General features: G+C 47.9%; 1 protein-coding gene across 5 annotated transcripts in view; it reads right to left on the reverse strand.

Moving 5' to 3' along the window:
• The window catches only part of PPP6R1 (protein phosphatase 6 regulatory subunit 1), a 206,548-nt gene that overhangs the window by 135,385 nt on the left and 43,801 nt on the right, over positions 1–27,362 (reverse strand). For all 5 annotated transcript variants that reach the window (XM_075328119.1, XM_075328120.1, XM_075328116.1 and 2 more), the window contains exons 2-5: positions 19,469–19,701; positions 19,151–19,337; positions 15,191–15,328; positions 8,166–8,231 (exon numbers count right to left, since the gene is read on the reverse strand). In XM_075328119.1, coding sequence (XP_075184234.1) covers positions 8,166–8,231; positions 15,191–15,328; positions 19,151–19,337; positions 19,469–19,695 — 618 coding nt within the window. In that variant the 5' untranslated portion in view covers positions 19,696–19,701. The remainder of the gene's footprint in view (positions 1–8,165; positions 8,232–15,190; positions 15,329–19,150; positions 19,338–19,468; positions 19,702–27,362) is intronic.

The raw sequence follows: 27,362 nt of genomic DNA on the forward strand, positions 1-27,362 counted from the left end.
TAAACAAGACGACCTGTACCTGCAGAGCACAGCCTGTAGAGGGCGCTACAGAGTTAAGACGACCACAGAAATATCTTCAGGCTCCCTCCACATTCCTTCTCATTCAGTGCATACGCAGCCGTATAAGCATACCTCAAGGCTCCGGTAAAAATAAATTGTATCCTGTGTAGCATTTGTACGGGCCTGAATTACACCATACATTACAGCCCGAGGCTGACGTTACTATTATACTACTTATTCTAGGAATCAGGTCACTCAGATGACACATGCAAAGCGCAGGCGTAAACTGAAAGAAGCCAAAAATATTCCCAGTATAGACCATCATTATTTCAGTCTGGAAAACCCCTGGAGAACCAACTACCAGGATTTTGCTATATGAGGTAAAGGCAGTACCATACTGGCACTAAGATGCTGAATCCAGGCAGACCTGTTATAGAAAGATGTGACGCTTGGTTGATGAAATATCTATAATCAAAGTTGCAGAAATGCACTGCACTTTGATTGACATCTGCAGCGGGGCCGAGCCTTTGTGGGACGGGACCTCAGCATTTAATCCTATTCCCCACATGTGGGGGAAATCTACTGTTTGGGAGCATGGCGGGGCTCAGAAGGGAAGGAGCGCCATGACTTTTTGAACACAAAATTGCCTGTAATAGATAGCGGACACCATGTCATGTTTGGAGACCCCCTGATGTGCCTAAACAGTGGAGCTCCCAAAATTCCTTATTAAAAAAATATAACTAATACAAAAAAAAGCACAAAATCCCCCTTATTAAAAAATTAAAAAAAAAAAAAAGCACAAAACCCCTTTTTAAAAATTTTTTTAAAAAAAGCACAAAATCCCTTATTATTCAAACAGTGAAGCTCCCCCACAAGGGACCCCATTTTGGAAACTAGGCCCCTCAAGGAATTTATCTAGAAGTGTGGCGAGCATATTGAACCCCCAAGGTGCCTCACAGAATTTTATAATGTTGAACTGTGAAAATGAAAAAAAAAAAATACATTTTTCCCATAATTGTGTTGCTTTTTGCCCCCAATTTTTAATTTTCACTAGGGTAACAGGAGAAAAAAAAAGGACATACAATTTGTTGTGTAGTTTCTTCTGTGCACACCGATACCTCATATGTAATGGAAAATGTTTTGGGCACATGGCAGGGCTCGGAAAGGGAAATAGCGCTATTTTGGCTGGAATAGATCACAGACGCCATGTTACACAAAGCCGCTGGCATGGTGAAACAGTGGAAACCTGCCACATGAGACCTTATTTTGGAAACTACATCTCTTGAGGAATTATCTAGGGAAGTAGTGAGCATTTTTTCACTCAGGTAATTCAAAGAATTGTATACCATTGAGCTAAGTAAATTATAATTTCCCACTTTTTTTTTTTAAATAAAATGTTGGTTTGGAGCGCTATGTGGCTCTTGGAGCACAGATTTTCTTAGAATAGGTGCCAGCAGAAACCCCCTCAAGTGAACCCATTTAGGAAATCACACCCGTAGGTGTAGCAATGATTTTGACTCCATTGGTGTTTTGCACTTTTAAATCAGCAAAATCCATTGCTGCTAGTTTCTGAAAATCATACTCTGTAGTGCCCCCCCATACTCTGTAGTGCCCCCCCATACTCTGTAGTGCCCCCCCATACTCTGTAGTGCCCCCCCATACTCTGTAGTGCCCCCCCATACTCTGTAGTGCCCATAGATTGTGACCAGCTCGTGCTTCTGCAGAAACGCATCTGGTAAAATAAGTAAAAAGAAGGGAATTTTGTTTACTTACCGTAAATTCCTTTTCTTCTAGCTCCAATTGGGAGACCCAGACAATTGGGTGTATAGCTACTGCCTCCGGAGGCCACACAAAGCACTACACTTAAAAGTGTAAAGCCCCTCCCCTTCTGCCTATACACCCCCCGTGGGATCACGGGCTCATCAGTTTTAGTGCAAGAGCAAGAAGGAGGAAAGCCAATAACTGGTTTAAAAACAAATTTGATCCGAAGAAACATCGGAGAACTGAAACCATTCAACATGAACAACATGTGTACCCGAAAAAACAAAAATCCCTAAGAAAACAGGGCGGGTGCTGGGTCTCCCAATTGGAGCTAGAAGAAAAGGAATTTACGGTAAGTAAACAAAATTCCCTTCTTCTTTGTCGCTCCTAATTGGGAGACCCAGACAATTGGGACGTCCAAAAGCAGTCCCTGGGTGGGTAAAATAACACCTCGTGATAGGGCCGTAAAAACAGCCCTTTCCTACAGGTGGGCAACCGCCGCCTGAAGGACTTGTCTACCTAGGCTGGCGTCCGCCGAAGCGTAGGTATGCACCTGATAGTGCTTGGTAAAAGTGTGCAGACTCGACCAGGTAGCCGCCTGGCACACCTGCTGAGCCATAGCCTGGTGCCGTAATGCCCAGGACGCACCCACGGCTCTGGTAGAATGGGCCTTCAGCCCTGAGGGAACCGGAATCCCAGCAGAACGGTAGGCTTCAAGAATTGGTTCCTTGATCCACCGAGCCAGGGTGGATTTGGAAGCTTGCGACCCTTTACGCTGACCAGCGACAAGGACAAAGAGTGCATCCGAGCGGCGCAGAGGCGCCGTGCGGGAAATGTAGATTCTGAGTGCTCTCACCAGATCCAACAAATGCAAATCCTTTTCACATTGATGAACTGGATGAGGACACAAAGAAGGTAAGACGATATCCTGATTGAGATGAAAGGGGGATACCACCTTAGGGAGAAACTCCGGAATCGGGCGCAGAACCACCTTGTCCTGGTGAAACACCAGGAAGGGAGATTTGCATGACAGCGCTGCTAGCTCGGACACTCTCCGAAGAGACGTGACCGCTACTAGAAAGGCCACTTTCTGTGAAAGGCGAGAAAGGGAAACATCCCTCATAGGCTCGAAAGTCGGCTTCTGGAGAACAATTAGAACCCTGTTCAGATCCCAGGGCTCTAACGGCCGCTTGTAAGGAGGGACGATATGACAAACCCCTTGCAGGAACGTGCGTACCTGAGGAAGTCGTGCTAGGCGTTTCTGAAAAAATACAGATAGCGCTGAGACTTGTCCTTTAAGGGAGCCTAGCGACAAACCTTTTTCCAAACCGGATTGCAGGAAGGAAAGAAGAGTAGGCAATGCAAATGGCCAGGGAGAAACTCCCTGAGCAGAGCACCAAGATAAGAATATCTTCCACGTCCTGTGGTAGATCTTGGCGGAGGATGGTTTTCTAGCCTGTCTCATGGTGGCAATGACCTCTTGAGATAATCCTGAAGACGCTAGGATCCAGGACTCAATGGCCACACAGTCAGGTTCAGGGCCGCAGAATTCCGATGGAAAAACGGCCCTTGGGACAACAAGTCTGGTCGGTCTGGTAGTGCCCACGGTTGGCCTACCGTGAGGTGCCACAGATCCGGGTACCACGACCTCCTCGGCCAGTCTGGAGCGACGAGGATGGCGCGGCGGCAGTCGGACCTGATCTTGCGCAGCACTCTGGGCAACAGTGCCAGAGGTGGGAACACATAAGGTAGCCGGAACTGCGACCAATCTTGAACTAAGGCGTCCGCCGCCAGAGCTCGGTGATCGTGAGACCGTGCCATGAAAGCCGGGACCTTGTTGTTGTGCCGGGACGCCATTAGGTCGACGTCCGGCATCCCCCAGCGGCGACAGATCTCCTGAAACACGTCCGGGTGAAGAGACCATTCCCCTGCGTCCATACCCTGGCGACTGAGGAAGTCTGCTTCCCAGTTTTCCACGCCTGGGATGTGAACTGCGGATATGGTGGATGCCATGTCTTCCACCCACGTCAGAATCCGCCGGACTTCCCGGAAGGCTTGCCGACTGCGTGTTCCTCCTTGGTGGTTGATGTATGCCACCGCTGTGGAGTTGTCCGACTGAATTCGGATCTGCTTGCCTTCCAGCCACTGCTGGAAGGCTTGTAGGGCAAGATACACTGCTCTGATTTCCAGAACATTGATCTGAAGGGTGGACTCTTGCTGAGTCCACGTACCTTGAGCCCTGTGGTGGAGAAAAACTGCTCCCCACCCTGAAAGACTCGCGTCTGTCGTAACCACCGTCCGTCCCATTGGCGGAGAATGTCCCATTGTAGTGGACGCAGATGAAACTGCGCGAAAGGGACTGCCTCCATTGTTGCTACCATCTTCCCTAGGAAGTGCATGAGGCGTCTCAAGGGGTGTGACTGGCCTTGAAGGAGAGATTGCACCCCTGTCTGTAGTGAACGCTGTTTGTCCAGCGGAAGCTTCACTATCGCTGAGAGAGTATGAAACTCCATGCCAAGGTATGTTAGCGATTGGGTCGGGGTCAGATTTGACTTTGAAAAGTTGATGATCCACCCGAAACTCTGGAGAGTCTCCAGCGCAACGTTCAGGCTGTGTTGGCATGCCTCTTGAGAGGGTGCCTTGACAAGTAGATCGTCCAAATACGGGATCACAGAGTGACCTTGAGAGTGCAGGACTGCTACTACTGCTGCCATGACCTTGGTGAAGACCCGTGGGGCTGTCGCCAGCCCGAAAGGCAGAGCTACGAACTGAAGGTGTTCGTCTCCTATAACGAAGCGTAGAAAACGCTGGTGCTCTGGAGCAATCGGCACGTGGAGATAAGCATCCTTGATGTCTATTGATGCTAGGAAATCTCCTTGAGACATTGAGGCGATGACGGAGCGGAGGGATTCCATCCGGAACCGCCTGGTTTTCACGTGCTTGTTGAGCAGTTTTAAATCCAGAACGGGACGGAAAGACCCGTCCTTTTTTGGCACCACAAACAAATTGGAGTAAAAACCGTGACCTTGCTCCTGAAGAGGAACAGGGGTCACCACTCCTTCTGCCTTTAGAGTGCACACCGCTTGCAGAAGAGCATCGGCTCGGTCGGGAGGTGGAGAAGTTCTGAAGAATCGAGTTGGAGGACGAGAACTGAACTCTATCCTGTACCCATGAGACAGAATGTCTCTCACCCAATGGTCTTTGACCTGTGGCAGCCAAATGTCGCCAAAGCGGGAGAGCCTGCCACCGACCGAGGATGCGGAGAGAGGAGGCCGAAAGTCATGAGGAAGCCGCCTTGGTAGCGGGTCTTCCGGCTGTCTTTTTTGGGCGTGACTGAGCCCGCCAAGAATCTGAGCTCCTCTGATCCTTTTGAGTCCTTTTGGACGAGGAGAATTGGGACCTGCCCGAGCCTCGAAAGGACCGAAACCCCGACTGTCCCCTCCTCTGTTGGGGTTTGTTTTGTCTGGGCTGAGGTAAGGATGAATCCTTACCCTTGGACTGTTTAATGATTTCATCCAAACGCTCACCAAACAGCCGGTCACCAGAAAATGGCAAACTGGTTAAGCACTTTTTGGAAGCAGAATCTGCCTTCCATTCCCTTAACCACAAGGCTCTGCGTAAAACCACGGAGTTGGCGGACGCCACTGCCGTACGGCTCGTAGAGTCCAGGACAGCATTAATCGCGTAAGACGCAAATGCAGACATTTGAGAGGTTAAGGATGCCACCTGCGGAACAGATGTACGTGTGACCGTGTCAATCTGTGTAAGACCAGCTGAAATAGCTTGGAGTGCCCATACGGCTGCGAATGCTGGAGCAAACGACGCGCCGATAGCTTCATAGATGGATTTCAACCAGAGCTCCATCTGTCTGTCAGTGGCATCTTTAAGTGCAGCCCCATCTTCCACTGCAACTATGGATCTAGCCGCAAGCCTGGAGATTGGAGGATCCACCTTGGGACACTGGGTCCAGCCCTTGACCACGTCAGGGGGAAAGGGATAACGTGTATCCTTAAGCCGTTTGGAGAAACGCTTATCTGGATAAGCGTGGTCTTTCTGGACTGCCTCTCTAAAGTCAGAGTGGTCCAGAAAAGTACTTAATTTACGCTTGGGATACCTGAAATGGAATTTCTCCTGCTGTGAAGCTGACTCCTCCACTGGAGGAGCTGGGGGAGAAATATCCAACATTCTATTGATGGACGCTATAAGATCATTCACTATGGCGTCACCATCAGGAGTATCCAGATTGAGAGCGGTCTCAGGATCAGAATCCTGATCAGCTACCTCCGCTTCATCATACAGAGAGTCCTCCTGCTGGGACCCTGACCAGTGTGATGAAGTCGAGGGCCGCTCATAGCGAGCTCGCTTAGGCTGTCTGGGACTGTCGTCCGTGTCAGAGCCTTCACCCTGGGATGCATGGGACACCCCCGGAGCCCGGAGCTGTTCCAACTGAGGGGGACCAGGGAGCAATGATTCAACAGTGCCCATGGTCTGAGTTACTGGTCTAGACTGCAAAGTTTCTAGAATTTTAGTCATAGTCACAGACAATCTATCAGCAAAAACTGCAAACTCCGTCCCCGTCACCTGGACAGTATTCACAGGTGGTTCTCCCTGGGTCACCTCTAGCAGAGGCCCCGGCCGAGCAAGTGCCACAGGGGCCGAGCACTGCACACAATGGGGGTCAGTGGAACCTGCAGGTAGAGTAGCCTCACATGCGGTACAAGCAGCATAGAAAGCCTGTGCCTTGGCACCCTTGCTTTTTGCGGATGACATGCTGTTGTCTCCTCTGAGCAATCTAGGAGGGTATATAGCCAAAAATCACCAGCGACCGTACAGTGCAATGTATAGCATGTAAGCATAAAAATACAAATGTACACTTCGGCACTAGTGGGGTCAGCACCAGAGGTGCCGCTTACCGCCCGCTCAAACGCGGGTGTGTGGTCGCCAGAATCCCGTGTCTGGGTCTCCCAGAACTTGTCTCCCCTCTCCAGCTCAGACTGCACACAGGAATGGCTGCCGGCGTTCTGTGAAGAGGGGCGGACCGTGGGCGTGCCTCAGACAAAGTGCGGGAAACTGGCGTCCCACTGTGCCCAGTGTGAGGGCTGGAGTATGTAAAGTAGACTCCAGCCCTCGGCGCTGACGTACTGTACAGCGTCCCGCCCTTCCCCTGACTGGCAGGCCTGGGGGCGGGAACGAAACGAAACTAGGCCGCAAAAGCCGGGGACTCGAGTAATAAGCGCGGCCGTCATATATGCACGGCCAGCGCGGAAGTCCCCGGCGCACCACAAGTCCCAGCCGCGCCGCAGCGTGAACTGACAGCAGCGGCCGGCGCGGCAGTTCCCAATACATTGACTCACTCAGCAGAGCTGTAGCTAGTAATGGCACAAGCGCGCAGCGCTGTTGTCCCCGGCGCACTAACACACCCAGCAATGCTGCAGTGTGTCTGCGCGCGGTCTGTACGGGGACACAGAGTACCTTGACGTAGCAGGGCCCTGTCCCTGACGATACTCAGCTCCATATCCAGCAGAATCCCCAGGGGCTGTGGATGGAGCACGGTCTCAGTGCCTGGAGACCGGTAAAATCCCACTTCACCCAGAGCCCTAAGGGGGATGGGGAAGGAAGCCGCATGTGGGCTCCAGCCTCCGTACCCGCAATGGGTACCTCAACCTTAACAAACACCGCCGACAAAAGTGGGGTGAGAAGGGAGCATGCTGGGGGCCCTATATGGGCCCTCTTTTCTTCCATCCGACATAGTCAGCAGCTGCTGCTGACTAAACAGTGGAGCTATGCATGGATGTCTGACCTCCTTCGCACAAAGCATGAAAACTGAGGAGCCCGTGATCCCACGGGGGGTGTATAGGCAGAAGGGGAGGGGCTTTACACTTTTAAGTGTAGTGCTTTGTGTGGCCTCCGGAGGCAGTAGCTATACACCCAATTGTCTGGGTCTCCCAATTAGGAGCGACAAAGAAAAAATGAAAAAAAAAATCCAGTGATTTATTCAAAAAATGTTGAAAACATGAAAGCAGACCCAGCTTGTTCATTAGCCTTATGTCAGCCCTGTTAGACCACAAAAAATAAGCAGCCTCTCCTCCTTACAGAAATGCCAGATGTTGTTTAGGCACATAGTGGGGTTTAGAAGGGAGGGGAAGGGCATCTGGAAGCACAGAACTTGCTGGATTGCTTTTTGGGAGAAACCATAGTGAAGAGAAGATGATGCTCTGTGGACAAGACGTCAGCGGAAGAATACCCAGCAGGAGTTTTCGGCGGCAGCATAGACTTTCACTGGTCAAAACAGGAAGGTAGTTTGCAACTACCTGCCAGTTAGTTCTTAGGCACAAAAATAAGATAGTCCCGGATAACCCCTTTAATTTGTGAGATGCACAAGTACAAGAAGAACATATACTTACATTATCATCCTTTGAGGGATGAATCATTTCAATCAGCCTCTGGACTATTTTTTCTTCATTAAGCCACTGTATGTAAAGGAAGAGAGGAGACAAGTTCACACAGTGTAGGAAACGGTCTACTATGTAATATTAGTATACAATCAGACGGCTGCCCGTATACAGCAGTGTTTCTGTAAGCCAATGTCAGACTGGGTGGAAAAACACACTGGACAACCCTATAATGCACTTCTATATTTCCTGATAATTGCGAAGATCGACACCGTTTTCTCAAACACTTCACTGGCCAAATATACATTCATGTGAAGGAGGCCTCAATATTCAGCAAATGTACAATCTGGTATCACGCGAGTCCATTTTCTCCTTGTTCCTTTTAGTCTACAGCGTGGAGGAAAATGTGTTACCCAGCAGCCCTCAGCAAGGAGGCGACTGATCTGATGTGGCCTCATTACTTACTGGAATTGTTGCTTTGGCAGACGTTGGAGGCAGCGAGGCGATTACCACAAATATTTACAGCTCTCTGCTACATGAGCAGCTAATTAGCCTCAATTAATAAATCAATACACAAGACTATGGGTTACGTGTGTGATTGAGCCAAGATGAACGGCATCACCGGGGCTCTACACATCTGATTCTGCCTCCGCCATGCATGGCCAAAGGTGGAGGTTTGTATTAGTAAGGAGAGACGGGGAGAAAACCTTTGTGGGGTCATCTCCAACCCATCATTTCCAAACCCGTTTGCAAGGCTTTAAGGTCATTGGGAAAGGACGGATTAGGCAAAAATATACAATGACCTAAAATACATTCATCAAAACTTTCCACAGCTGCTTTGACTTTTTGCTTTTACTTTCCTTCCTTAGACATTGTGAAGTCATTGTCAGCCTGATACATTGGAAATTGCATTCGTCCCGTCAGCGCGAGGACGTCATCAAATTGGCTGACCACACTCTTCATCTTCATTATCCCCCTCCGGGTGCTGGATACAACCTATATCTGGTCTTGACATCTGTGGAAGGTTATTCTTCTCGTTCTTACTTCTTGACGGACCCACGACACGGCTGCGCTTTTATAAGACTGTGACTCCAAGTGAGCTCTCGCTCAGTCTCCAAGCTTTTGGATGCATGCACCCCTCTCTTTCTCACTAATGACCGGGAAAGGGATTGATAACGCAACATAAGTAGTGGTCGTCCCACAATTCTCTCTACAGAGTCCTCAATACATAAGGATACAATAAATAAAGGAAAGCACCCCCTGAGGAAAGGATCGCTGAAACGCACGTCGGGGCATAGCGGCATGCTTTGGATCATTTACGGACCACGTTGAAGATATAATTTCCTTTACAAATTAGTACACTTTATTTCTTTGATATATAGGATAATGATACCATATCTCTGTCATATATACCATATCACTTGGATATCTAATTTTGTACTTTGTTATACATGATAAACAGATATTTATTTAAATAATAATGGTCTTTGCACTAAGCACTTTATTTTCCTGGTAAACCGCTGCTATAATTTATGGACTTTATCCTGCCTTGTACTTCTATGGATTTGTAATAAATATTTATTTTAATCATTGAATAAAAATATTAATTTTAATATCAACTTCATCATCATTTGCTTTATTTATTGTATCCTTACGGATGCTTATCTAAACCTTGTTTATTTTTATATTTATTGACATTTAATGGTGATTTTATACGGAAATTTTGATTAATAGAGTCCTCAATACATAGGAATACTTGGCCCGGCCGCTCTCCTGTGTTCTCTAGAAGACCTCTGCCACACTCACGTGAAAATCATGCACGTGCCGCGAGATAAGTATTTTCTCTGCGTGTTGCATGTAGGTAAGTACGTGTCTCTGGTATGTGCGGGCCACGTGTGTTCTCCGTGTGCTATGCGCGATAACACAATGAGAACCGGTAATTTGCATACTCACGTGGTCCTTGCTGCTGTCCGTGGTGCTGATCTTCGGTCTCCGGTCCTACCGACTCCCCGCTGCTGACGGCCGCAGTAAAGTGAATATTAAATATGAATAATGACGGCGGTCGGCAGCAAGTGACAGCAGCGGCAGAGACAGGAGGGCTGGAGAAGGTGAGTAAAGATTTGTTATTTCTTTCTCTGACACGTGAGTTTTCTCCGGCGCATGTCACACGGGACCGCATCCACACTACATCCGTGTGGTACAGGTGCGGGTCATGTGACACCCGTGCTGCCGGAGAAAAACGGACATGTCAGCGTGTTGGAAAACGCACACATGTACAAACTGACACGGACACATTCCGTGTGGTTTTACGTGTGTGTGCCTGCTACCATAGGGTAGCATTGGTGTACGTGTCTCCATGCCGCCGGTACGTGCAAAAACGTATCAAACACGTACCGGCGGCATGGATGTGTGTCGCAGGCCTAAGAGAGACACTGACTTCCTCCGCTAACAGCAGCTCATATCCCAGAGAAAGGTTCGGATGTTGGAAAACAGACATTCTGGATCCTTCTATTCCCTGAAATCATCTGTCGGGGGAGAGTCGGGAAGTGGGCGGCATGGTGGCTCAATGGTTAGCACTGCAGCCTTGCAGCGCTGGGGTCCTCGGTTCGAATCCCACCAAGGACATCTGCAAGGAGTTTGTATGTTCTCCCCGTTTTTGCGTGGCTTTCCTCTGGGGTCTCCAGTTTCCTCCCACACTCCAAAGACATACTGATACGGACTCTAGATTGTGAGCCCCAATGGGGACAGTGTTCCTGATGTATGTAAAGCGCTGCGGGATATCTTAGCGCTATATAAAAATAAAGATTTTTTATTTTATACACATACACTGTCGGCCACGAACGCCGATACTGGCAAGTTCCACCAATGTTAGTCTAATGTGTATGTAGAGGTGGGATAAAGAATGTGCAGATAGGGTCTTACCAGATAAAATCAGACAAATTAATGGAAAGGGGGTTCACTTTAAAAGGTTTTGACAGTCACAACCCCAATACAGGCCTGAGAGATGTCGGCTGCCACAGCTCCACGTGGGTTAAAATTCAACACCGGAGAGAAGACTGGGTTAAAATGCCGTGCTGCTGCCAATTAATAGTTGTTGATTATATATGAATTATATTTTATTCAGGTCCACACGTTTCGGAGAATGTCGTCTCCATCAGGACAAGAAGATTGATTACTTCTTGTCCTGATGAAGGAGATGCTCTCCGAAACGTGTAGACCGGAATAAAAAAAGAATTCACATATAATCAACAACTCTATCATTCGGCGGCATGGCATTTTAACCTCGTTTTCTCGCCAATTTTGAGTCTAATGTGTATGGGAGCCTTAAAGGGTTATTGCAATCTCCAATATGTAGTAGATTGAATAATATTAGCATATACCTCCAATTAGAAATGTAGTATAGTTCTCCTGATTAGTTAGGTCTCTTACCTCATGTGCAGGGCATTGCAGCTTATGTATCCATAAGTACATCCACTCATATAGTGACAGTTATGAAGTTGCTCATGGTCGTAACCATAAATACCAAAGCTGCAATGCCCTGCACATGAGTTGAGGTAAGAGATATGAGTATATCAGAAGAACTATACGACATTTCTAATTGGAGGTATTTCCTAATATTTTATTATTATTATTATTATTATTATTATTTTTATATTATTATTACTACTACACCTACTACATATTGGGATAGGATATTGAAGATGGGAATGACCCTTTAACCCCTTCAGCCCCCGGGCACTTTCCGTTTTTGTTTTCTGCTCCTTCTCTTCCGAGAGCCGTAACTTTTTTATTATTCCGTCAATCTTGCCATATGAGGGCTTGTTTTTTGCGGGACAAGTTGTACTTTTAAATGAAACCATAGGTTTTACCATATATTGTACTGGAAAACAGCAAAAAAAAGTGTGATCGCACAATAGTTTTAGGGATGTTTTATTCACCGTGTTTATTATATGATAAAACTGATGTGTGGGTGTGATGCCTGAGGTCGGTGCGAGTTTGTAGACACCAAACATGTATAGGTTTACTTGTATAAAGGGGTTAAAAAAAATTCACAAGTTTGTCCAATAAAAGTGGCGTACATTTTGCGCCATTTTCCGAAACACGTAGCGTTCTCATTTTTCGGGATCTATGGCTCATTGACGGCTTATTTTTTGCGTCTCGAGCTGATGTTTCTAATGGTACCATTTTTGCGCAGATGCTACGTTTTGATCGCCTGTTATTGCATTTTGCGTAAAACATGCGGCGACCAAAAAACGTAATTTTGGCGTTTGGAATTTTTTTGCCACTACGCAGTTTACCAATCAGATTAATTGGTTTTATATTTTGATAGATCAGGCATTTCTGAACGCGGCGATACCAAATATGTGTATATTTATTTATTTTTTAACCCTTTAATTTTCAATGGGGTGAAAGGGGGGTGATTTGAACTTTTGGGTTTTTTGGGGTTTTTTTTATTTTTTAAAACTTTTTTTTTACTTTTTTTTTTATTTTACTAGTCCCCCTAGGGGGCTATAGCGATCAGTAATCCGATCGCTCTTATCTATCTGCTGATCACAGCTATATAGCTGTAAACACCAGATTCAGTCACTTCCGGTTTCCCTCTGCTCCGTGCCGAGGAAAAACGAAAGTGAAACTTCGTAGCTGCAGGCGTCATCACATGACCCTGTGCTACGATGGCAACCACCGAACGTCACGTGATCACTCACGTGACTTCCGGTGGGGGCGGCGGTAAGTAAAAAACATGGCTGCGCGCATATAGATCTCGCTGCCAGACTTTGGCAGCGAGATTTAAGGGGTTAAATGTTGCGAGTGGAAGCGATTCCACTCGCAACACGCAGGCACACATGTCAGCTGTTGAAAACAGCTGATGTGTGCCGACCGCCGCCTGCCCGCGGCAGGAGGCAGGGCTTAACGGGACACGATCCTTGACGGATAGATCCGTCCAAGGTCGTGAAGGGGTTAAAGCACCACTCTTGCATTTTTATTTATTTTTTTGCCCGTGCACTGCACAAGTCCCCTGTAATATACTCCCCTGTCACTCCCATCGGTCTCCTGTAATTTGTGACCTGCCGGCAGCTCCAGTGTTTCATGGAGCGTGCCAGAGATCACAACTCAATTCAAGTCTGGCTCTCATAGACTTGCAGTGAGCGCTTCGAACTTCCAGCCAGTCAGAAGTTACAAGCATAAGATGATGCCATGGGATCGGAGGGACGCTGAGAAGGGATGAAGCTGTCGGAGGGCGTGTAGAAGACCGGAGGCAGGGGACTTTAAATTTAAAATGCCACTCCAGTGCTGAAAAAAAAAAAAAAAGCTAAATTGGCGTTTTAAAGGAATGGTCCAGTTACAGTATGTTGAAGATTTATCTATCGATTATCATATCATTAACCAAGAATCAGCAAAAACATTAGTACAAGCCCTCATCATCTCCCGCCTCGACTACTGCAACCTCCTGCTCTGTGGCCTCCCTTCCAACACTTTTTCACCCCTCCAATCTATCCTAAACTCTGCAGCCCGCTTAATCCACCTCTCCCCTCACTATTCCCTGGCCTTACCACTCTGCCAATCCCTTCACTGGATTCCCATCGCCCAATGACTCCAGTTCAAAACATTAACCATGACATACAAAGCCATTCACAACCGGTCTCCTCCTTACATCTGTGACCTAGTCTCCCGGTACCTACCTGCACGCAACCTCTGATCCTCACAAGATCTCCTTCTCTACTCCTCTTCCCACAATCGCATACAAGATTTCTCCTGTGCCTCCCCCATACCCTGGAACACTCTACCCCAACATATCAGACTCTCCTACCGTGAAAAGCTTCAAAAGTAACCTGAAGACCCATCTCTTCCAACAAGCCAACAACCTGCAGTGACACTCAGTCCAGTACACACCAGTGCGCAACCAGCTCTGTCCTCACCTATTGTACCATCACCCATTCCCTGTAGACTGTGAGCCCTCGCGGGCAGCGTCCTCTCTCCTCCTATACCAGTCTGTTTTGTACTGTTAATGATTGTTGTACTAGTTTTTGTGTATCCTTTTTCACTTGTAAAGCGCTATGGAGTTAATGGCGCAATAATAATATTATTATTATTATTATAATAATTATTATTATTATTATTATTATTATTAATAATAATAACACCCCCTGAACCTGACACCCCCACTGATAAGTGCTTATTTTATTCTGCAGCACCCAGCAAGGGCCACTACAGACCGAATAGAACGGCCATTCAATGAGTTTACAGCCAGCAACAGTCAAAGTAAATATCAGCTGAAAGCTGGGGGTGCCCATCTGTGGCTAGCTATTATATGCTATGACTGGACATCCCATTTAAGCACCAAAAGGGGCAACCCCCTGACCTGATTGTGTTGAAACCATTACTGGGAATAGAAAGCAAAAAAAAAAAAAGTACTTATGGAAGTTTTGAATGAATGTATATTTGAGAACTGCTTATTTTTGCAGTATCTGCCCTTTTCTAAACAATTTATTCAAAGGTCTGCTTTGTTATATAGCATACAGAGGTAGATTACACTATCCTGCCTATTAAAACCATAAGGAATTTACTTGGCAGACGCAAAAAAAAAAAGAAGGAAATTAATAGTACTCATGATCAAAAACAAAAATGGCAAAAATGGAGATTTACAAGCCCAACTGTGTGCCAGCACTAAAGAGCTGCCACGGTCCCCAAACTCTGTTGGCAGGCTGCAGCGGTGATGTGCACGTTACTGTAGTATCCAATTTGCTGGGCAAGGCGGTCTTGTGCCATGTATCTCTGCATTATCGCCAACACTAGTGATTGGCTGCAGTGGTCATATGCGCATTATTCATGATGTCGAAGTAGCACACAAAAATAAGTAGTAAACAGGCACACAAGTCTGTCAACGGCAGACACGATAGTCGCGGTGCAGTAAAAAGTGTCACATTTTGTAACTTTTTGTACGTAGATCAGCACCAGAAAAGTCAATGTCGTGGATACAATTGGCCTTAAAGTCAATTCATACATGGCTAAAAACAGTTTGTAAGGTTTCTTCTTACATTGAATACATCCTGCCTCAGCTGAGGCTGCTCCACACACGTCAGGAGCCGCAGCAGCAGATCCATAATTGCCGACGTGCCAATGTGCCGCAGCAACAGGTTTACAAAGTCATCCTTCTTACGTAGGAAGGCTATAATCTGCAATAGAAAGCACAAGATGGTACACAGCTGACAAAGACAAATAAAGGAGTATATCTATAAACTAACGGCGGAATCAAATGACAAAACGTGTCAGGTACGCTCCCAGGTAAGGCTGCTTTCACGCTACGCTTTTTTAACATGCGTCCTGAAAGTTTTTTTTAACGCAAAAGCGGATCCAGTGCAAATGCATTTTTATTTCAATGCATTTGCAATGGACTCGCGTCAACATGCGTTTGCGTGCGTTATAGTGAGGATCCAGCGATTTGCAGTTTTTTAACTTTTTTCAAAAACGCTACTTGTAGCGTTTTTCAGCTGTGTCCAAATACTGCAAATCGCTGGATCCTGACTATAATGCACGCAAACGCATGTGAACGCTGGCATGCTGATAGACAGGATCCTACTTGCTCTACTGAGCATGCCCAGAAACCAACCTGGCGTGATCAGTCTCTCTCTCCCCCTCCCTCTCTCCCCCCACCTGAGAGCGGCGGATGCTCGTAACCAAGGTAAATATCGGGTAACCAAGCAAAGCGCTTCGCTTAGTTACCCGATGTTTACCTTGGTTACGTGTGCAGGCAGCCCGGCTCCTAGCAGCTTCGGACGCTCGTAACCAAGGTAAATATCGGGTATCCAAGCAAAGCACTTCGCTTAGTTACCCGATGTTTACCTTGGTTACCAGCATCTGCAGCTGTCAGATGCCAGCTCCCAGTCTATCACGTTCAGTTCCCCTCACTCCCAATCACATGACTTCAATGCCCGCCCATAAACTTCAAGTGGCAGGATCCTGCAAAATAACACATGCGTTTGCATGCATTTTTCTTTGTAAAAACAGGATCTGCTTTTACAGCAAAAAAACGTTCATAACGCATGTTAAAAAAATGTAGTGTAAAAGCAGCCTAAGCTTGTGAAATGTGCGGCCCACACAGAAGTGTAAGCACACGTTATTGAAGATTTTACACAACCGGGTAAACAAGAGCTCCTCTACCCAACCCTGTCATCCGGCTGCAATAAAAACATGTCTCAAGTATGTAATACCAGTATATACAACTCGCGCACAGCAACCCATTTAATGCTTTATGGGGCAACCGGCCAAAAAAGCCTATGTGTAGAGTCGTACTGACTCCAGACAGCAAACCCCAATACAAGTGCCTGTTACATAAAGCAAAAACTGGACATTGCACAGCCTCAAAATCAATAGGTATGGACTGAAGACAAATATGTTCCAACAGCAAAAAAAAAAAATCCTTGCAAAATGCTATTCAGCAGAATTGAAGACCCTACTATGGCCTTCGTTTTATGTAATCTATACTTGTGTTTAACTTTTAACCCTGAGTTGAGTAATGAAGTATCGTAATCCTAATTGCATAATTATCTGAAATCATTGCATCAACACGTATTACAGGGCAGAGCAGCATTCACAATTCTGCAGAGATGCCAGCATTCCTGGGCTGCACACGCCTCGCCCTGCAGATCTTCACTGGTGAAACTATGGGCATTACATCAGGAACAGTACAGTGATATGAGCAGGGAAAAATATACCTGCCTTATTGCGGAAGACGATTCCCAGGAAGAGCATTTTTCACCATATCGGCCAATAATTGGTTAAAATTATATTGAGCGGCTACTCACCCTTTCCTGGTTCAGCACAGCTTCTCCTCAGCTGCTCCTGTGATTGCCTATAAACAATCATCGCAGCGCTATTCAGCCGGTGTATTCACAGCCACAGGAAGGTAGAGGTGAGGTGGTAATAAACCATCACTGCCTTCTCTACTGGGAGTCTGGCTGTGTCTGACAGCTGGCTCTCCGCAACAGCAGCTGCACGATCTCATGAAAGCAGCTACAATGACGTTTTAGAATTTCAGTGCGGAGTCATGTGTGGACATTCCAGTCCGAAACTGAAAAACCAATTACTAGCTCATGATGTGAAAAATCTCTGTCCAAAAAAACCTGTCTAACCTCAGCTTTAACCCTTTTGAGGACAAAGGGACATATTTGTCTCATAGAATTCAACTGAAACCATTCCCATTGAATCAACTTACATTCCTTAAAGGGTTAAGGGCAGAGAATCAAAAAGTTAATTAGGGGTTTCTAATGGCAACCAACAGAATTGTAATGTCAGGGTCACATGTAGAGGTTTATTTTAATAATTGTATTCCCCTTACAATTCTGGAGCTTCAGTTCAATGAATCAGTCTGATTTTCCCTCCTAGATGTTCATGAATAAATTGACGGCTGGTTGTTAGGGGTTGGGTGGGGCGTGTTATTGTAAAGTCTGACTCTGTCCAATTATCTCCAATGGTGCACAGACACTATCAGCAAAAGGAATGCTCAAAACCAGGTGTCAACTATTCACAACTTTCTAGGGGTAACTGCCAAAGGTTTAAGAAAAACGCCACCGAGTTATAGTAAAGGAATTTCAAGAACCCTATTTTTCAGATATAAGATGCACCTTAAGGGAAAATAAGGGGTGCGTCTTATAATGCGAATGTAACCGGGGAGTGGTGGAGATGGGTCGCAAGAGGCAGGGGCAATGCTGCAAGCGGGTGGGCAGTGGGCTGTCCTGTGCTGCGGGCGGGCGGGCAGTGGGCTGCCCTGTGCTGCGGGCGGGCTGCGGGCTGCCCTGTGCTGCGGGCGGGCGGGCAGTGCGCGCTGCCCTGTGCTGCGGGCGGGCGGGCAGTGCGCGCTGCCCTGTGCTGCGGGCGGGCGGGCAGTGCGCGCTGCCCTGTGCTGCGGGCGGGCGGGCAGTGCGCGCTGCCCTGTGCTGCGGGCGGGCGGGCAGTGCGCGCTGCCCTGTGCTGCGGGCGGGCGGGCAGTGCGCGCTGCCCTGTGCTGCGGGCGGGCGGGCAGTGCGCGCTGCCCTGTGCTGAGGGCGGGCGGGCAGTGCGCGCTGCCCTGTGCTGCGGGCGGGCGGGCAGTGCGCGCTGCCCTGTGCTGCGGGCGGGCGGGCAGTGCGCGCTGCCCTGTGCTGCGGGCGGGCGGGCAGTGCGCGCTGCCCTGTGCTGCGGGCGGGCAGTGCGCTGCCCTGTGCTGCGGGCGGGCAGTGCTCTGCGAGCTGTGGTGAGGCAAAGGCCATCTTAAAGGCGTTGGCAGTGCGGGCTTTAAAAATAGCGCTGCGAGTCGGAGCATGCCTAGATGGAGCTCTCAGCTCAAGATCTCATCTATGCACCAGTCGCCTCCGGCCCATTGATATCACGGCAGCAGACTTAAGGAAAATGGCACCCGGAGGTGGCGCGTACAAAGATGAGACCTTGGCTTGTCATTGAGGCGAGAGCTCAATCTGCACACGCGCTGACTCCGGGTGTCATTTCTTTGAAGCCCGCACCACCGACAGTTGTCGGATGTTTTCTCTGCCTCACAGCGCTGCGAGCATGTGGGACACCCGCCGCACCATAGCCCCGGTCCACCCCGCCCCTGCCTCCTGGGACCCCCACTCCACTACCACTGCCGTTCCCTCCCCGGTAAAACACCACCAAATTATAAGACGGACCCCATTTTTTTTCTCTAAATTTGGAGTGTGTCTTATAATCTGGTGCCTTATAAAACAAAATATACGGCAATTACAAAATCAGGCAATCATGGTATCTGCATTTCCACTGCCTCTGCCATGCAGGATAGGTCCCTGCTTTACGATCTGTCCAACAATCTTTAGAGGATGATCTCACCAAACACACCCAGGATCATCTGTGCAAACCTACGCACACAGCTCTACTTTTTAATCTTCACTTATAAAAGGGCTGAACTTACTGCCTGCAATGGAAAGCATGTCCTGTAATTCTCGGGACTAGCTTTCATGAGTGACGTGTGTGTGACTTGTATGCGTTACCTGTTCTGTTTTGCGGTTGATGAGTATTCCCATGACTTTGCTGAAGAAGCTGGCTAGCAACGGATTCAAGTCCTCCTCGTTTTGTAAGAAGCTATATAGACGCTTCAGTAGATGCTCATCTTCTCCTAAAGAGTCATTAATCTGTGTTACGTCCGCTGTCAGTATCTCACATGATACACTGGGATACCTGTAATTAAAGAGAGGCTAATCTCATATGTATTGTTCACAGTGTTATGTACAATAAGCCAGCCCGATCTCTGGGATAGTGCAGTGATGGCGATGGGACACGACGATGGTGAATAGCTCCCCCGTGCTTACTTGTAGCGCAGCTTCTCGTCCATGTCGCTGGGCGGCTCCTGGGTGATGCAGGTCACCAGCTCCTCCATGTGCTGCGGCTGGACAAGGAATTCCACCAGTTTGCGGTTGACCACTTTGCACTCTTGCAGCACATCTTCTTCATCCAGCAGCTCATAGAGAGTGACATTTTCTCTCTCCAGCAGAGTGTCCACGTGCGAACTTGTATGCAGGTCAAATTTCCAAAACATGTCTCACTGTAAGAAATAAACACATTGTTCCAGTCAGTGACTGAAAATCATCTGTCACATAGAAGTGTAAAATGCAGAAACAAATGTAGCCACTTCCCCAAAAACACTAATGAACTGTTCAATGCATGAGAACATACAGACTTGCTGTGAATCAAATGGAAACAAATGCACATAAGGGTCAGAGATAGCAATTTACAAAGAGAGGAATACACTGGCGTAATATATTCAGGTGACTGCAGACTTTTGTGCCTAGCACAGACAAGAGGCTGCTGATAAGTCTTTGGCTTTGTGATCTTTTTTTGTTACATCACATGAAAGTCTTATGTGTGTAATATATGTTTTCAAAATGTTGTGTTTGTTGCTTATGGCAACAGTGTTCTACGCACGCGGGAAAACAACATCGGAGGCTAATGCGATATTCACAGCAACTGAGAGAAGGGATAAAATTCTTGTTTCTGCAAGGAAAGTCCGGGAAGGATATTCCTGGTGATATGTCGCAGACATTGGGGGATCAATGCTCTTCATATTCCACAGTTAAGAACTGGGTTGCCAAATGTAAAACGGGCCACTTCAGCCCCAATGATGAGGAACGTCCTGGACGACCGAGAGCGGTTGTTGTTCCGGAGATCGTTGATGCTGTGCACAACCTCATACTAGAGAATCCATGAATTTCAGCTAAAGCAATAGCAGACATCATGGGGATTTCCCGGGAACGTGTTTGTGTCATTATCCAAGAACATTTGGACATGAGGAAGCGATCTGCAAAGTGGGACCCCAAATGTCTGGCAACAGATCAGAGAAGCTGCGAGTGACAACATCCCGCTTCATTTGTCAGCATTTCCGGACTGATAAGAACTTCCTGGAGCGACTGGTCACTATGCATGAGACCTGGATTCATTTGCATGACCCTGAAAACAAGGAGCAGTCAAAAGAGTAGAGGCACAGTGGTTCTCCTCGACCAAAGAAGTTCAGGGTGCAAAAATCAGCCACTAAGGTAATGGTGTCTGTGTTCTGGGATAAGGAGGACGTGCTGCTAGTGAACTACCTTCAAAAGGGTTCCATCATCAATGCAAGGTATTACATTGAACTTTTAGACCAATTGAAGGCAGCTCTGAAGGCCAAAAGGCACGGCAAGCTGTCCAAAGCAATCTTGTTCCTGCAAGACAACACCTCCGCTCACACAGCACAAGCGACCACGGAAAAAATGGCAGAGCTGGGCTTCCAGCTTGTGACCACCCACTTTATTCACCAGATCTAGCTCCCTCCAACTATCATCTGTTTCCAAATCTAAAGAAACACCTCAAGGGTAACAAATTTCACACCATTTCTGATGCCATGGCTGCTATGGATGCCTGGTTTGAGGCACAACCGAAATCCTTTTTGCTAGGCTTACAGAGCTTGGAATATCGAGATAAGAAGTGTGTTGTCATCAGTGGAGAGTATGTGGAATAAGTGTAAAGTTTCATCCTCCTATCTCATTTCTGTCTGGGTAAAGCCATAGACTTAGCAGCCCCTCGTACAACCCCTTTAAGGTAAATTCACTTTTACAAGGCTGGTCACAATTTTTAAGAGGGTTCTTTTGAAATTAACTTCCCAATCGCTTGGGGTCCAATTGTTGGGACCCCCACAGACTCGTCAAACTAGGTAGCCCTGGTCAATCACGTGCATGGCCGCCCTATTCATTCTAAACGGGAGTGCTGCATTCGGCTATCTCCAGCAGTTGAATGACTGGTGCAGAGGTTCATGATCGACCAGTCGTTAACATTAATATTTGGGGTCTTATGAATATAAATTTATCATGTGTGTGTATTAAAAAAATAACTTTTACAAAATTACATTGTCAGGCAGCAGCTGCTAAAGCAAACAAGATTTTAAAGTGTATAAAAAGAGATTAGATCCCGTGATCCCAACGTATTGTTACCCCTCTATAAATCACTTGTAAGGCCACATCTGGAATATGGGAACCAGTTTTGGGCTCCACATTTTAAAAAAGGACATTCAGAAGTTAGAGTCAGTTCAAAGGCAGGCAACTAAACTATTACAAGGAATGGAGGCCGCCCACATGATGACAGGTTGAAAAAGTTAGATATGTTTAGCTTAGAAAAAAGACGTCTCAGAGGAGATCTCATTTATATGTATAAATACATGTGTGGTCAATATAAAGGACTGACACATGACTTATTCCTTCCAAAGACAGTACTAAGGACCAGGGGGCACTCACTGCGAGTGGCAGAAAAGTGATTCCGGCAGCTAAATAGGAAGGGGTTCTTTACAGTTAGAGCAGTCAGACTGTGGAATACCGACCACAACAGGTAGTAATGGCTGACACTATAGTTACATAGGTCTTTTTTCAACCTAAGTAACTAGGTCCATCTAGTTCAACCTTCCTCCACCAGTTCTACATTTTGTCTTTAAGTCACTTATAACGGACAATGTTGTGTGTACTGTGGAAATCATACAGCCCTGATATAAAAGCTGTTATAGTATCTGCCATTACTACCTCTTGTGGTAGGGCATTCCACAGTCTGACTGCTCTATAACAGCTTTTAAAAAAGGGCTGGATGATTTCCTCAGTACACACAACATTGTTGGTTATAAATGACTTAGGGCGGCTTTGCACGTTGTGATATTGCACGTGCGATGTCGATGGGGTCAAATCGAAAGTGACGCACATACGGCGTCGCAGTCGATATCGCAACGTGCAAAACCTTTTTGATACGATGAACGAGCGCAAAAGCGTCGTTATCGTATCATCGCTGCAGCCTCCGACATTTACATAATGCCGGTGCAGCGACAGGTGCGATGTTGTTCCTCGCTCCTGCGGCAGCACACATCGCTGTGTATGAAGCCGCTGGAGCGAGGAACCTCACCTTACCTGCCGCCGGCTGCAATGAGAAGGACGAAGGTGGGCGGGATGTTTACATCCTGCTCATCTCCACCCCTCCGCTTCAATTGGCCGCCTGCCGTGTGACATCACTGTGACGCCGCACGACCCGCTCCCTAAGGAAGGAGGCGGGTCGCCGGCCAGAGGGACGTCGCACGGCAGGTATGTGCATGTGAAGCTGCCGTAGCGATAATAATCGCTACGGCAGCTTTCACTAGATATCGAACGTGCGACGGGGGCGGGACTATCGCTGCAGCATCGGTAACACATTGTTACCGATGTTGCAACGTGCAAAGCCCGCCTTAGGGACAAAATGTAGAACTGGTGGAGGAGGTTGAACCAGATGGACCTAGGTCTTTCTTCAACCTAAGTAACTATGTAACATTTGTGGTTTTAATCCATCTTTCAGGGGTAGGAAATGGATAAGAGAGGGTTAGAGAGGACATGTCAAGGCTCCCGAGTTATTTAGCAGCTAGGCCACGCTGCGGTCATGCCTTCTGGAAATGTGCAACTTGGTGTTACTGATCCTCTTATTCGTAGGATGCATCTCTGAACAGTCTAGCAGTGTGAACAAGTGTTATACGCTGCCAGGCGGACATTGAGAATGTGTGCAGAGGATTTGCAGATGGCTGACCATCTTGGGAACTAAAGGTGGTCCCATCAGTGAGATCCCCAGTGAACAATAAACTACCCACAATCCTTTGAGTGACTCCCTAACCACCATATCCTACCCACAAGGGATAACTCACAAACGTGGTACAAACCTGTAGTAACATAGAAAACTGATCTAGACGCTGACCTAATACGCCAAAAGAGTAAGTAATTTATAGAAAGTATTAAAAGCCAGCACCAACAAAGGGAGAGATAATTCAGGCAAACTGGTTTGAAAGTATTAATATAAAGATGACCAAAAATGAAAAATGTCATGAAGTATGAAACTCTACAGGTAACATGAGGACATACTGGTATAAAAAAAAAAAAAAAAAAAAAAAAAAAAACGCCCACAAACCAACATTAAGACACAAGCCAAAAGTTCATAATTGTTCTACCTGCCAACACCTAAACCGCCCTTAGGCGCAGTGTATACCAACCAAGAAAAATACTGGCAGGTGCCCTTATATTATACAACTCCTGCACTGTGTGAATCACATTTCACGTTTCATTCATTAAAAAAAATCAGATTTGGCTATTGCAGGCGATAGGGTCTGACTTTTGGGACTTACAAGACAAAGTACGAGGTCTCAATTCTCTTTTTTCTGTCTCAAGAACTTGCCATGTGCAGGAATTTCTCATAAAAATAAATCAGATGGTCAGAAACAGTAGAGCACTCACAATGCCCCCTGTCGTGACCAGAAAATAAAATGTAATTACCTCATTTTTCGGACTGTAAGACTTCTTTTTTTTTTTTATAATAAGAAATACTCTTGCTAAACGGTGTGAGCATCGTATAGTCCAGAGGCAGTTTCCCATGATGGAGAAGCATAAACACACAGTGTGCTCTCCGATCACAAAGATCTGCCCCCTCCCCTCCTGATCTATGTGACCAGTGCAGAGCTGGAGACGAAGCTGCCAGGAGATGAAACGGAGGCACAGCTTAGGCTGGTTTCACACTACGTCTTTTTAACATCCGTTGAAAACGTTATTTTAGCGGAAATACGGATCCTGCTTTTACAGCAAATAACGTATGCAAACGCATCTGTTATTTTGCAGGATCCTGCACTGGATGTTTAGGGGCGGGCATTGGAGTCATGTGATCGGGAGTGAGGGGAACTAGACTGGGAGCCGGCTTCTGACAGCTGCAGACGCTGGTAACCAAGGTAAACATCGGCCTTGGATACCCGATATTTATCTTGGTTACGAGTGTCTGCAGCTGCTAGGAGCAGGGCTGTCTGCACACGTAACGAACGTAAACATCGGGTAACTAAGAGAAGTGGTTACCCGATATTTACCTTGGTTACGAGTGTCCGCAGCTCTCAGGTGGGAGAGAGAGGGAGGGGAGGAAGGGGGAAAGACAGAAATAGAGAGAGAGGGTGAGGGAGGGAGGAGGAGAGACAGACAGATCACGCGAGACTGGTTCTGGGCATGCTCAGTACTTTCTGGGCATGCTCAGTACAAAAGCAGGATCCTGTCTATCAGCACGCCAGCGTTCACATGCGTTTGCATGCTGTTTAGTCAGGATCCAGCAATTTGCAGTATTTGGACGCAGCTCAAAAACGCTACAAGTAGCGTTTTTGAAACATGTTAAAAAACTGCAAGTCACTGGATCCTCACTATAACGCACGCAAACGCAGGTGAACGGATGTTAACGCGAGTCCATTGCAAATGCATTGAAATGAAAACGCATTTGCACTGGATCCGTACTTCCGCTAAAATAACGTTTTCAACGGATGTTAAAAAGACGTAGTGTGAAACCAGCCTTAAGCAGCTGAAAAATTTTCCACCCAATTAACTGAAGTACCTTTCAGGTCATGTGCCCAGTCACATGCCTGGAAGGAACTGCCCAATGTGGTAATGTACAGTGTGCCTCTCGCTATGCGCATGTTGCAAGGCTGTGCGTGTCTCTCGCTATGCGCATGTTGCAAGGCTGTGCGTGCCTCTCGCTATGCGCATGTTGCAAGGCTGTGCGTGTCTCTCGCTATGCGCATGTTGCAAGGCTGTGCGTGTCTCTCGCTATGCGCATGTTGCAAGGCTGTGCGTGTCTCTCGCTATGCGCATGTTGCAAGGCTGTGCGTGTCTCTCGCTATGCGCATGTTGCAAGGCTGTGCGTGTCTCTCGCTATGCGCATGTTGCAAGGCTGTGCGTGTCTCTCGCTATGCGCATGTTGCAAGGCTGTGCGTGTCTCTCGCTATGCGCATGTTGCAAGGCTGTGCGTGTCTCTCGCTATGCGCATGTTGCAAGGCTGTGCGTGTCTCTCGCTATGCGCATGTTGCAAGGCTGTGCGTGTCTCTCGCTATGCGCATGTTGCAAGGCTGTGCGTGTCTCTCGCTATGCGCATGTTGCAAGGCTGTGCGTGTCTCTCGCTATGCGCATGTTGCAAGGCTGTGCGTGTCTCTCGCTATGCGCATGTTGCAAGGCTGTGCGTGTCTCTCGCTATGCGCATGTTGCAAGGCTGTGCGTGTCTCTCGCTATGCGCATGTTGCAAGGCTGTGCGTGTCTCTCGCTATGCGCATGTTGCAAGGCTGTGCGTGTCTCTCGCTATGCGCATGTTGCAAGGCTGTGCGTGTCTCTCGCTATGCGCATGTTGCAAGGCTGTGCGTGTCTCTCGCTATGCGCATGTTGCAAGGCTGTGCGTGTCTCTCGCTATGCGCATGTTGCAAGGCTGTGCGTGTCTCTCGCTATGCGCATGTTGCAAGGCTGTGCGTGTCTCTCGCTATGCGCATGTTGCAAGGCTGTGCGTGTCTCTCGCTATGCGCATGTTGCAAGGCTGTGCGTGTCTCTCGCTATGCGCATGTTGCAAGGCTGTGCGTGTCTCTCGCTATGCGCATGTTGCAAGGCTGTGCGTGTCTCTCGCTATGCGCATGTTGCAAGGCTGTGCGTGTCTCTCGCTATGCGCATGTTGCAAGGCTGTGCGTGTCTCTCGCTATGCGCATGTTGCAAGGCTGTGCGTGTCTCTCGCTATGCGCATGTTGCAAGGCTGTGCGTGTCTCTCGCTATGCGCATGTTGCAAGGCTGTGCGTGTCTCTCGCTATGCGCATGTTGCAAGGCTGTGCGTGTCTCTCGCTATGCGCATGTTGCAAGGCTGTGCGTGTCTCTCGCTATGCGCATGTTGCAAGGCTGTGCGTGTCTCTCGCTATGCGCATGTTGCAAGGCTGTGCGTGTCTCTCGCTATGCGCATGTTGCAAGGCTGTGCGTGTCTCTCGCTATGCGCATGTTGCAAGGCTGTGCGTGTCTCTCGCTATGCGCATGTTGCAAGGCTGTGCGTGTCTCTCGCTATGCGCATGTTGCAAGGCTGTGCGTGTCTCTCGCTATGCGCATGTTGCAAGGCTGTGCGTGTCTCTCGCTATGCGCATGTTGCAAGGCTGTGCGTGTCTCTCGCTATGCGCATGTTGCAAGGCTGTGCGTGTCTCTCGCTATGCGCATGTTGCAAGGCTGTGCGTGTCTCTCGCTATGCGCATGTTGCAAGGCTGTGCGTGTCTCTCGCTATGCGCATGTTGCAAGGCTGTGCGTGTCTCTCGCTATGCGCATGTTGCAAGGCTGTGCGTGTCTCTCGCTATGCGCATGTTGCAAGGCTGTGCGTGTCTCTCGCTATGCGCATGTTGCAAGGCTGTGCGTGTCTCGCTATGCGCATGTTGCAAGGCTGTGCGTGTCTCTCGCTATGCGCATGTTGCAAGGCTGTGCGTGTCTCTCGCTATGCGCATGTTGCAAGGCTGTGCGTGTCTCTCGCTATGCGCATGTTGCAAGGCTGTGCGTGTCTCTCGCTATGCGCATGTTGCAAGGCTGTGCGTGTCTCTCGCTATGCGCATGTTGCAAGGCTGTGCGTGTCTCTCGCTATGCGCATGTTGCAAGGCTGTGCGTGTCTCTCGCTATGCGCATGTTGCAAGGCTGTGCGTGTCTCTCGCTATGCGCATGTTGCAAGGCTGTGCGTGTCTCTCGCTATGCGCATGTTGCAAGGCTGTGCGTGTCTCTCGCTATGCGCATGTTGCAAGGCTGTGCGTGTCTCTCGCTATGCGCATGTTGCAAGGCTGTGCGTGTCTCTCGCTATGCGCATGTTGCAAGGCTGTGCGTGTCTCTCGCTATGCGCATGTTGCAAGGCTGTGCGTGTCTCTCGCTATGCGCATGTTGC

The sequence above is a fragment of the Anomaloglossus baeobatrachus genome, chromosome 11 (assembly GCF_048569485.1).
Source record: "Anomaloglossus baeobatrachus isolate aAnoBae1 chromosome 11, aAnoBae1.hap1, whole genome shotgun sequence".
NCBI lineage: Eukaryota > Metazoa > Chordata > Amphibia > Anura > Aromobatidae > Anomaloglossus > Anomaloglossus baeobatrachus.